Source organism: Camelus ferus, chromosome 4, assembly GCF_009834535.1.
Source record: "Camelus ferus isolate YT-003-E chromosome 4, BCGSAC_Cfer_1.0, whole genome shotgun sequence".
NCBI lineage: Eukaryota > Metazoa > Chordata > Mammalia > Artiodactyla > Camelidae > Camelus > Camelus ferus.
In genome coordinates, this window is record NC_045699.1 from 7,517,966 (window position 1) to 7,530,661 (window position 12,696).

General features: G+C 37.1%; 1 protein-coding gene across 1 annotated transcript in view; it reads left to right on the forward strand.

Moving 5' to 3' along the window:
• The window catches only part of TUT7 (terminal uridylyl transferase 7), a 57,502-nt gene extending 46,835 nt beyond the window's left edge, over positions 1 to 10,667 (forward strand). The window contains 1 exon segment of the mRNA XM_006187311.3: positions 9,644 to 10,667. Within this exon segment, the coding sequence (XP_006187373.2) occupies positions 9,644 to 9,711 (68 nt within the window). The 3' untranslated portion in view covers positions 9,712 to 10,667.
• The last annotated feature ends 2,029 nt before the right edge of the window (positions 10,668 to 12,696 follow it).

Here is a 12,696-nt window from a genome sequence, read left to right on the forward strand (position 1 = left end):
AGTGTGGACCTAAACACTGAAGATACAGCATACAGCAGTGAACCAGCAAAGCCCCTTCTCTCTTTTACTCTACATTCTTGTCAGAAGAGAGACAGAAATATTTCATGTGGCAACAGGTGCTAAGAAATAAGAAATGTACAGCAGGAAAAGGGAAAGAGAATGGGTATGGAGGTGGCCTGTCTGATAAAGTAACGTTTAAAAAGTAAAGAATCAAATGAAAGGAAGGGGCAAGTCAAGAAGAAATTGGAGTTAGACTGTTACAGCAGAGCTGAAAATAGTTTTGTCCTAAGTGGGTGACATTAAGTGGGATGGGGGTGGGGAGGGTGGTCAGAGGTAAGGTCGGTGTACACCTAGCTGGGTCACGTGGCTCCTTCAGCAGTGGTCGGGATGGGTTTTTCCTCTCCATGAGATGGACAGCTGTTGGAGGGTTTTGAGCAAAGCAGTGATATTGTCTGAATTGTTTAAAAGGTTCACTACAGCTGCTGTGAGGAGGCAAGGGTGAAAATTCAAACCAGTGAGGAGGCTCCTGCTGCTGTTCAGGGAAGAAGTGAGGACAGCTTAGACTTGGGTGGGAGCAGTGGAGGAAGTGAGGACTGGTCATGTTCTGGAGACTTTGAAGATAGCACCAACATGATCTGTTGATGGGTTGGACGATAAAGCATGACAGAAAATCATAAGATTTTGAAAATCAGAGCTGACACTGCAATTTTTGATCTGAGCAACAAGAAGAATGGAGTTTGAATTTCTTGTGCTGGGAAACGGTCAGGAAGTGCAGATTATGGGGAGAAATAGAGTTCAGTTTTAGAAAAGAAAGTTTTAACAGACCTGCTAGATAATGGGGTAGAGATGTTGAGCAGCCAAGTGGATCTAGGAGCCTGGCGTTTAGAGCAGAAGTCCAGGCTGCAGATACAAATTTGCTTGTGATCAGCGTGTGGTAGGTGGTAGTGAAGCCCCGACTCTGAGTGGGGTCACCTAGGAAGTACATGCAGACAGAAAAGAGAAATGCATGTGAAGACTCAGGCAAAATAAAAGAGACAGAGGAGAAATGGTTTCTGGGGGAGAAGAAGCAGTGAGTTGGGTCCTGGAGTCCAAGTGGAGAAAGTGCCCCAGAGAAGGGGAGTTAACTTTGACTGTTCGTGCGAATTGCTGCTCATAGATCTGTGCAGGGTGGACTAAGAATTCAGCATTTTATCTGGCAACACAGAAGTCACTCACTGTGACTTTAAAAGAGCCGTTTCTTTGGAGCAGAGGGCAGGAAAAACCCGATTGTAGGGAGTTGTGCTGAGAAGTGCTGGAAGGATTGCAGGCTACCTCATCTCAGTTGTGGGTGCACAGTGCCAGGACCCCCATCCCCACCCAGTCCCCAGGCCCAAGGAAGGGTGCTGATGAAAGGGAGGGGGAGATGGGAGGCTGTGAGGCCTTTCTTAGGTGTTTTGAGAGTGTTTTGAATCCTGAAAGAGAAGGCAGAAATTTGAAGGGGAATAGAGAAATCAAAGTAACTAACATATACTGTATCACTTTTTCAGCTTTTTTCTTTTAGTAAGGGATGAAACTATAAAACATGATGCAAACATCTGAGTTCTGGCCTGTAGACACCTTTAGTAACCTTGTTTAGTATGTCTCTCTCTGTCTGTCTGTCTCATATCTTGTCCTATCTTGTTCAGTAAAGTAGGGTTAAAGGAGGGAAATTATATAATCAAATAGAGCAAGTGTACTCTTTAATTTGATTGTATAGTCGATGAGAAAAGTTTTTGACATTTTAAAACTTCATTGATATAACCTGACATTTTTTGTATATAATGTAAAACAAGCCGCATAGTTTATGCTCAGCTTTTTCACATCGTGTCTTATTGCTAATGTGCAATCAGTATTTGCTTTTAGATTGAGAGGTACCTGTGTTAGCTGCAGAGCGTGAAGAGGCTAAGCTGTCTCTACCATCAGTTTTCGGTTACTGAGAGAGCGCTCCCAGGGCCCCACAGTAGGGGGAGCTCTTCCCTGCTTTCTGCAGCCCAGGCTGCAGGAAGCCAGGGCGCAGTGATCTCACCCTGGAAAAGCTAAGAAAGTGCCAGGCAAAGAGTGTTTGGTTGTCTCTACTTTAAATGTTGTTAACAAGGGGGGAAAATGAAATTATTAAATTGTTTAAATGCTTCCGATTCTGTCAGTACCAAAATGAATTAACTCCAGTATAAAAAATGATCTACATAGAAATAGGCATTTTTATGGTAAGTGAATTTTACAGTTGGGTTTTTCTAAATGGTTGGGGGAAAGCATTTGAAGTGGCATCAGATCTCTTCACAATCAAAATTTTAAAAGCGTGAATGTTGAGATTGGTATGATAGCGAGGCACAATGACCCAGAGAGCAGAAATCTTCAAAGAATTGCTACCTTAACCAAAAGGGGAATACGGTGTCCATGAAAGGTAAAGATGCAGGGGACTCTGTAAGAACACGCGAGAGCATCTCTTCCCTGGGAAGGTTTTGTAGTTCTCAGTGGAATGCATGGACTTAAAAAACAGGAAAAGTTCCACAAGGAAAACCATCAAAATGAAATAGAGTGAAATGAGGACAGGGCCTATTGTGAGAGAATTTGATTGACAGCAGGAGCAGCCATGACAGATGGATGAGGAGACTGACAAGCCACCTTTGGAAGTGACTTCAGCAGATGAAAGTGTATGGGAAACAGAGTCCACCACAGTTTGTAGGATTGTTTCCCATAGATCCTCTGAGAGCTTGAGGGTCACTTAGCTACCAGATGTAAGCAAGCCAAAAGAGTGCTATTTTTACAAGCTTCAGCCTTGAACAGGTATTTCCAGAACATCTTACATAAGAAAATACTGATCTTTGCTTAGTTGAGATGTTTGTTTTGCCAAGGATAAGGTGTTTATGAATATTGGCTTTGCCGTCAAGATTGCATGCTGTGGTTTCTAACTTTGTGATCTTATCCTCTACTTGCTTTAGTTTCCTCATCTGTTACAAGGGCTGTTGAGAAATCCATGTAAAAGCACTTGGAACAGTACCTGCACATAGCCAGAGCAGAAGTTGGTGGGGGTGGTGATGGCGATGGTATTCCTGCAGGGCATCCATCAGCATTGCCTCTACTAAAGGTTTTACACGTCTTAAAAGTAACATTTTATTATGATTTTGTAATTTTTTTAAGTAGGGGAGAAATACAGATGTTAGACATATGCCTAAAAATGGCATTACCAATTGACAATAAGTTAGCATTTCAATAAATTATCTTCTGAGCAAAAGGCTTACATATTTATAAATCTTTCGAGGAACTGTAAAAACTTGAAACTTAAATTTACTACAGAAAAAAATGTTATTACAATTTATTACATATTTATATGTTTACTTTATACCAGGAAAAAACCATTTATAGGTGGTTAAAATTTATCCTTTCCAATAAATTAAACTCTCCAAGCAAATACATGACAACTGTTAATATTGTCAAAATCTATCCATGATAAATTTATACAAATTATCTGTGTTGTTATAAATGTGAAATATGTCTCAACTGCATGTCATATCAAGTTTCTGCAAAGCTCTTCCTTTCCACAGTACCAACGTGTCTATGGCGCGCGAGTAGTCCCCTAACCAGAGCCTGCTGGTATGGACAGCCCCTGCCCTCACACATTAGCTACACTGACCTTAAAAGAGATCAGCTCCTCTGAGCTGCAGGTGTCTTACCCATAAAACTGCCAATAACCCCATCTATCTCATCGGGTGCTGAGATGAAAGCACCCAGTTGGTAGTGTGCACTCAACCAAGTTCTCGTTCCTCTCCTGATACCTACCTCCATTCCTTCCCACAAGGCTATAGTTAAGGACTACTGTAATTTTTAACTCTCAACTGAGACAGTGGCAGATAGAGAATCCCATGAATTTCCTTGGTCTTCGTTGTTACCTCCCTCCCCTGCACACACACAGCTACAGCAGTGCCTTAGATGTGCAGTAAGTTTTATTGATTAGGGATACTCATGTGGAAGGGATAAAGAAGACTAAGAGGAAGAATGGCCAAGAATATGCTTTAAAGTCAGACTTGCTGGAGTTTGAAATCCAGCCCAGTCACTTACTAGCTGTATTAACTCTGTCAAGTAACCGAACCTCTCAGTGCCTCAGTTTCCTCGTCGATAAACTGGGGCTAATATCTCACAGGCCAATTAAGGATTAATTTCATATATGTAAAGCCCTTAACAGCATCTGGCGCATATGTCACTCAATAAATTATTATTGCCCTTAATACTGTAGTTAACAGAAAGTCTCCAACCTTGCTGTAATTGTCTCTTCTAACTTCTAGGACAAATATATAAGGGAAATTTTTAACAAAACAAGAGTATGTGGAGATTGGCGAACCATAGTCACAAACCATTCGGTATGAGAAATGTCCAACTAACAGTTTCTATCTCTTAATCTTCCCCTATTTTTTCAAAGAAAATCACTTTTCCAAAGAAACTACCTCTATTTCTTCATCTGTTCCATTTTAATCCCATGGTTTGAAATCTTAAAAATTGGAGATGCTGTAAGAGATTGGTAGATACCTTTTCTCCGTCATGATGATGAATACTTACACAACTTTTTTCCTTGACCAAAATGTTCAAGCCTACTTACAAAAGGAAAACCACAATGGTCTTTATGACAGTAAATTAAAAATAATAGAAGCGCTTTTTAAAAAATCGTATGAGGAGATCTTATTCTCTATCTTATAATCTGTTATCAATCCATAGAGATCATTCATTTTCATACCCTACTTGATATTCCAGTACATGAATATACATTATTTAGTCATTCCTTATTAATAGACTAGCTTTTTTCAAATACTTGTTGTATCAACGTCTTCAAAACTTTTTTGCTTTCACACTCTCCACCAAGATGTTGAACCACCCATATATCTTCTCATGTATTTCTAGGTAGATATCTCACTTTTTCATCATAGTTGCAAAGCATGTAATTTTTGGAGGTTTTTTGTAAATATTGGCATTTTTAAAAACAAAGATTTTAAATCAGCCTTAAATGTATCAAATGAAATATATCATTGCAGAAATTTTATATCATGTTTTCTGTCCTTGAATTCCTTTGTTTCACTTCTGTGGACTTTTATCTCAAGATGATATATTTTTATCATATGTATTTCAAGCATTTTATCGATCGGCCTATCCTCCGTATCTGCAACAAAAGTATTTATATAAATTGGATTTTTAAGCTTTTATTAAACCTTAAAGTGTAAACATTTCTTCTAAATTGTCTTTATAGTTATCAGAATAATATAATTGACCAAAACAAATGTTACAAATCTTGATTAAAAATTACTTTTTATGTTTACGTTCTGAAAACGACTGTCATTTACTTAGGTGGGATTTTTTTCCCCATGCATTCATGTATCTTTGGATCATTACTACTTATTGCAGGAATGAAACAATGAATTATTTCTGTTCCTATTCTTTCTGGTTTTATAGCTGGTAAACATTGAGAAACCTCAGTAGTCTTTATGGTTAGCAAATTAAAAATCATAGAAATAACCTTTAAGAGTGTGGGAATGGAAGATGTATTACTACAATGCCACTCAGTTATTTTCTTTCCTTTTAAATTAAGTGTCCAAAAATCACATAGTAATTATTGCATCATCAGAAATTATTTGTGATGGTCATTAACTATCAGTGTAATTTTATGAAAGCTAAAAATGTGAGGTTTTATTAGAGGCATTCACGTTTCTCATAGATTCCAGCATTTTGTTTGCCTCCCTGCTCCCAAGGCTTTTTTACCCCAGAGTAACGTACCACATTAAGATGTGGGTGGTTAGGAGCTACGTGTCTCTTCAGTGAAAGGGGAGAGGAAAACTGGTATGGTTCCTGAGAACCAGCCCAAAGCCTGGACCACAAAGGCAATCTCAGAAAGAATTCAGATAGAAATTGAGGCGCTGTGGCTGGGTCTCTTAAAACTCCTAACCCATTTGTTCTGTTAAGTCAGTGCAGGAGTGCATGTACCCAAGTTGGAAGACTACTGTTTATATAAAACACTATAATGTATACTTGCGTATTTGTCTAGTTATTTCCTCAGGATAAATTCCCACTTAGGAGAAAAATAAGTTTAAAAGTATACACATTATGACAGTGCTACCAGTAATTGTGATTGTGCTACCAAATTGTGATTGTTGACAGCCTCACAGAGTCATTCACAACCTTTCCCATACTCTCACTTTGTTGGGATAGTCTTTTTTGCCTAGTCTGCTTGAGCTTCTATTATTACCATTGAACTCTTAACATTTTCCACATGTTTTTATGTGTATTTCTTCATGTTGTATCTCTATATTTTATTATTCATTTTTGTCTTTAGTTCTGCTTAGAAATTCATTCATGCTTTGACAAATGTGTGACAGTATCCTTCACCACCATGACCAGTTCATTATTCTTTCAGCCTCATTTGTGATTTGTTTTGCCAGACATATATTTGTTTGTTTTAGTAGCTTATCTAGCCAACTTTAGGGTAGTTTCAAGTCATACTTACACAGTTTTATGAATTTCATGCTCTTCCACCAGATTACATAAAAGTTCATTCATATTTTATTCCTAGTAATTTTATTTTTTCAGATGTGCATTTTTTTATATGAAGTTTCTTCGGGTATAAGGAGATTTATCTTTATATATAGATTACATGTTTAAGTAATATAGTAAGAAGACAATAAAAGTCTTAGAAAAATTTCTTAACATTTTGGGAAAAATATAAAAAGTTACAAATAACATAACAGCTATCCATCTAGTAGATAATTGACTTTTTTTTTTTTTGTATTTTCTCAATCTTTTTTTTAAAAGATGATGGAAGTCCTCTTTGACTACCATCCCCAGGCCCATTCTGTCCGTCATGTCCCCTTCCATCCTAGAGGATCCATTATTATGAGTTCAGGTTCCTTTCCCATTCTTTTGTGAGCCCTTACATATGCATCCTTTAACATATGTTCTTAGTGAATTTTTAAATTTAAATGACATATAACACTGTATAATAAGAATATCCTACAACCCGCTTTTTCATATCTATTTAATGAAATGATTTTGAAATTTATATATGTTGTGTATTGATTTAGTTTTTTTTTTAACAGTATTCCATCATGAGTACAGAATATTTTATATAGCCATTACCTGCTACATGAGCGTTTAGATTGCATCTGATTTGTTTATTGTTATAAACAGTGTTATAGTGAATATTCTTGTGTGAGTCTCACTGAGCATGTATGAGAGATTCTGTAGGTTTTGAAGTCAAATTGTTTTAGGTCATGGCACATTTTCATATGTGTATAGGTGCATTTTCAATTTAGTTAGATACTGTCAAATTACCCTCTTATTGGTTGAAACAATTGCCACTCCCATCGGCAGTAAATCTGATGAGTGAAAAATACTTTGGTGTTGTTCTAATGGATTTTTTTTTTGACTCTGGTGATGCTAAGCACCTTTTTGTATGTTTACTGGGCAGTTGGAGTTCCTCTTCTATGAATTGTCTGTTCATTTGCCCATTTTCCTATTGCACTCGTTTCCTTGTTAATTGTAAAGGTTCTTCATTTATTCTGAATACTGCTCCATTACTTTTATGTATATTCCAAATGTCTTCCTCCAGTATATCTTGTCTTTCACCTTATACTTATTTCCACTTCAGTTTTTAATTTTGAGATAATCAAATGATTGGTTTTCTATGGTTGGTTTTTACAGTCATGTGGTTCATGATTTTAAGGTTATCTTTAAGAAATTCTTCCCTAACCTGAGGTTAGAAGGATACCCATTGTATTTTCTTCTAATAGCTTTAAAACTGTATGTTCCTATTTAGATCTTTAATCTACCTTGATTGTGTGTAAAGTATAAGGCACTTTGTCCCTCGAGTGAAAAGCCTGTCCTCAATACTTCGTGCAGTCAGAATATCAGAGCTGTGTATTTTTGACCAGTAGACACTTTATGGTATAAATAGGGTGTGTATACTATAGTAGAGTGCTTTGAGCCTTCCTGACTGGTACCCCTCATTTTCTCTGTGCGTTGACTGTCTACATGCCCTACTCTGAAAAGTTTGCTTTTGGGGGGCATCAGTTTATATGTGTGTAATTAACATGTTTATGCTTTAGAAAGCATATTTAAGCAAAATGAAAATAAAAGCCATTTATACTTGTTTCATTCTAGAGCATTAGCTACTGTTTAGGTTTTAGAGGTAAAGTCTTCCCATCTTATTACATCAATATAATGATAATAGCATTTGTTGAGCACCTTCTATGTGCCAGGTACTGTTCAGTTGCTTTACGTGTATTAATTCGTTTAATCTTCACAGTAGCTCCAAGGGGATAGGTATTATTGCCTTCATTTTACAGATAAGGGAAGTGAGGCACCAAATACCTAATTGGTGGACTTTTTCAAGAGTGTTTCTTTTTAATTTCTAGTTTTTATGAAAATACTATTCATGTGGTAGTATAACCTGCTTTTTTCATATCACTAATTATCCTTCTCTGCATGCTATTAGTATCCTATTGTATTCATAATATTCTTAGTCATATCACAAATTCTGGACATTTGAGTTGTTTGCATACTTAAATTATTATAAGATTTCTATGAATACTCCTCTAGCAAAATTTCTGCCCACCTCCCTGTCCTTCTGATCTTCTTTCAGATAATTTAGTGATCAGAAATTAGTATCTTACTTCACTTTCCATTTCTCTGATTACCCATTAATATTGAGTATTTTTATATAATCATGTGCTCTTTTCTTCTGTTCTCATATATTGCTTTTTCTTTCCCCAGCTATCTATTGATGTTCATCTTTTCTCTGTTGATTTGTAACTTTAGTACTAAGCATAGCAAACCCTTTTCATAAATAAAGCATAATATGGTATACTTCGGAAACTCCCACCCCAAGATTATATAAATATTCACTACTTCTTATACTTTGACTCTCTTATATTTAATTCTGTAATTCATTTGGAATTAGGTGGGGACGAAGGATACGATATAAGGAAGGAAACCTACCTGACACTTCCCTTTCCAAAATTACTTATTTGACATGGTATCAGTTAATGAACAATCCATACTTCCCCCCACTGGTTTGACATGTATATAATCAGTGTGTGTAACCTTTGTTATATAACTACTTTCTTATACATAATCACATAGGAATTTCTCAATTTTCTTGTTTTATTGATCTATTTGTTTAGATTCCAGAACAAAATTTATTAACTCTTCTGTCATGTGGCTTTAATTAGCAATTTTCATTTCTGTCCTTCACCTGTCATTCTAACAAATTTCCTTTTTTTTTTTTTTTAAGTCAGTAAGTTGTGGCTACGATGTCCGCATTTGCAGCTTCAGTTTATTCGATTTGGTTGCATATGCAAAGCAGAGCCTTTAAAAATTCATCTGGCCTCCTGTACCAGTAAATAGTGAGCATGCAAATGTATCAAAATGATGTCACTCTAGCAACTTGTCTGCATTTAGAAAGACTGTGACAAGGCTTGTGTTTAATAGATAATGTTTTATATATACTTTTTAATATTTAGCCAAATTACTTGATTCAAAACAAGTGACCCCAGTATGAAAAGTTACTGTGAATAATTAACAGTAAGAAGTAATTTTATGGCTTTTATGGTTTCATTTATGTTGGGTTTTGTTTTTTCCCCTCCTCTAGGTAGCCTTTCCAGTAAATATATGACTCAGGGAAAAGCCTCAGCGAAGAGGACCCAGCAGGAATCATGAGGGAAGGAAAATGCCGCACTCTAAATGGCCACTCAGGCGTTCCTACTCACTTTGAAAATTAGGTTCATTTCACAGGACACAGCAGCATAGATCAGGCTTCAACTTAACATTTAAGGGAAATGTCAGATTTTTTTTAACTTAATGAAATTGTTAATGAGGAAAAAAAATTTTAATATAGTCCTACCTACTACAAATCCCTATAGATTTAAGGATTTTAATAGAAAGCCATGATGTATGTATTTAAGAAGACAGGTTAAAAAAAAAAATGTAACTATGGGCCAGTATTCAGTGAATACAATTTCATGGTTTTTAATAATCTCAAAGCACACTAAAAATGGTGTGCTGATAAACTCCAAGTAAATTAATCCTTTTTTCCTTTATAAATTTTTTCTTTGTTTTGAAGAGGGGAAATTATATTTATTGTTGTTGACTGAATCCTTGTGTGAAAGCGTGTCAAATATGTGTGAACTGCTACTACTGTATTTACGATTTACAACCTTATTTTACTGATATTTGTAGAAGTGGTAACGTGAACGTGAGTACCTATTTATGTGAGCCTTCCGTGGATGAGCAGTGCCACTGGGGGGCTTTTTTTCCCCCCGTCTCTAATTTTAAGTAAGTTAACATATAACTATTATGCTCATCAAAATGAAGTAAGGAAAACAAGAGTCCTGTTTGCTGCTAAAAACATTTTCAGACAAAAAAAATGACAAAATAAAAGTACTTTTTACTTTTTATGATATTCAGAAATTAGGGTGGAGAACTTTTAAAAATCCCTGAAGATTAAAGAGGCAATCTCTGCCAATCATGAGTTTGATTGGTGTCATTTTGGTCCGACTGGAGCCCTCATGGAAATGTTTCTCTAACTTCACAAGCCCTTCAGAAGTAGTACATGGTCAGAACTGTGCCTCGGTTTATTTATCATACTGAAATAAAATCAAAATTTCAACCTTTAATTTTATCCACATTACTTTCCAGTGAGGGTCCTAAGTTTCATGAGGAAAGGAGGGCAAGGATGAAGGGTAGTACAGATCTGCTCCTCTTTGTCCCGTGCTCCCTTGACTTGTGCTGAGGAGACCTGGTGTTCATTGACACCCGGTGTGTGCTGAGCACTGGGAACGTACAGATAAGAGGCACAGGGGTGAACGCAGATAGAAGGCTGCAGGGGGTGCTTGCTGGGCACGCATTCCCGGACACGAGGGAGCTCAGACAGTAACACGCCTTGTGTGCCCTTTTAAACAAATTACTTGAAGACATTTTCCAGCTAAAGAATCGTATCAAAATTAACTTAGAATCAAGAAGTTTATAGTAAAAAGAATGAGCAATCATTCCTTACTCAGTTCTGAATGAACACAAACTTGTGAACGAACAAGTGCATTAGGCACCTGGTGCTGAAACTGCTCTACGTGACTTTCCTCAGCTGCACCTCTTCTGATTTCCTCTCTTGCCCTCATGCATGAAAGTCACCTTGATGAGACATACAAATTCTTGTCACACTTTCTTAAAAAAACCTGTTGATGTCATTCTGTTGACTTCTGGCATAGCAGAAGACTGAGGCCAGCCTGACTTTTTGTTCCCTTCTAGGTTTTATTTTTCTGCTTGGATGCTTCTGTGTGTATTTCTCCCTGTAACTTTTATACCAGTGACTTTCATCTGAAACAAAAGTGAATCTCTCACCACCCAATTTTTTTTTTAATTTGAGAAAATACAGTCATAATTCTGTTTCTCAAAAATACTTTTGTCTTTTCTCAAATTCCTCTATTATCTCTTTCCTTCCTGTTAGGAAAACTTGTCAAGTGTAGTCTTCCCATGACTGGTTGGCTTTTTTTAGTGTCATTCTGCTGTTTTGCTGTTTCTAACATGAATCTTGTCATTGCACTCTTAATTTTCTTGAACTTAACCTCACCCACCACCTTCCTTTCCCTCTCATTCTTTTAGTTTGCTCTTATTTTCTTCCTTTTCATAGAAACCGTGTTTTCTTATGTCCTTTTAAGAATGTCAAAAGTCTCCTACATTTTATTCTGATTCCTACAGTAGATTCTGCCCAATGTATTTGATAGCTTTTTGTTTGATTTTCACTTCCTCACACTGGATCAGTGGGACAGTGACCCGTGTTTGCCAGCAGACCTGAAACATGGACTGCCCTTGGTTCCTCGATCCCTTTACTTGGGTGCTGGTCACCGCCCCTTCCCAGCACCCCAGATAGGGGACAGGTACATCTGCTCCCTGCTGAGCCCAGTTTCCAGGGCGTGGCTATCTTTCACATGCAGCTGGCCTGTCTTAACAAGCTCCAGAAATGCCCCACTACCAGAGTTCTCCCTTCCTGTTTCTCTCAGGAACAAACAGAAACATGAAATCCATTTTTTATACTCCCAATCTACACTTTTTAATCTCCTGCTCAGTGTGTACAGTAGCAGGAATGTGCACACTTAGAGATGTTACTTAAATGTTGAGATAACTTCAGTTTATTTTTCATTTTGAAATGTGTTTCATCATTGGTTCTGTTAAAAAAAAAAAAAAATCTCTCCCTAATGGGAAAAAGCCCTGGGTAGATAGGTCACTAGGGTTCACAGTGTTACAAAAAATTATTGAAAAGCAATTTAACAGACCTCCATAAAGCTGCAAAGATGTGCTCGGTACATTTTTCTTTGAAAGCAAGCTTGTTTGGACAGTAGTAGTAAAGAATTTTGCACACTTTTCACTGAGTGGAATTCTAGACTTAATTAATTCTAAGTCTGGCATTGACTGCTGTTCTTCAGCTGAGAGGGTAGCAAATCCCTCTAACCTCTTGGCAGTTCATTTTCCTTGCCTGTAAGGTGGAAATCATACCTGCCCTTCCACAGTAAGGATCAAGGCGGCCTTACTAGGAAAACCCTTTTTTTAAATGTCTAGAACCCTGAAACGCTGAAGTGCAGTGGTGAAGGTTTCCCAGTTGTAGGCTTTTAACCTATCTGGAAATCTAGACGTGATTACAGCTTGCAGACT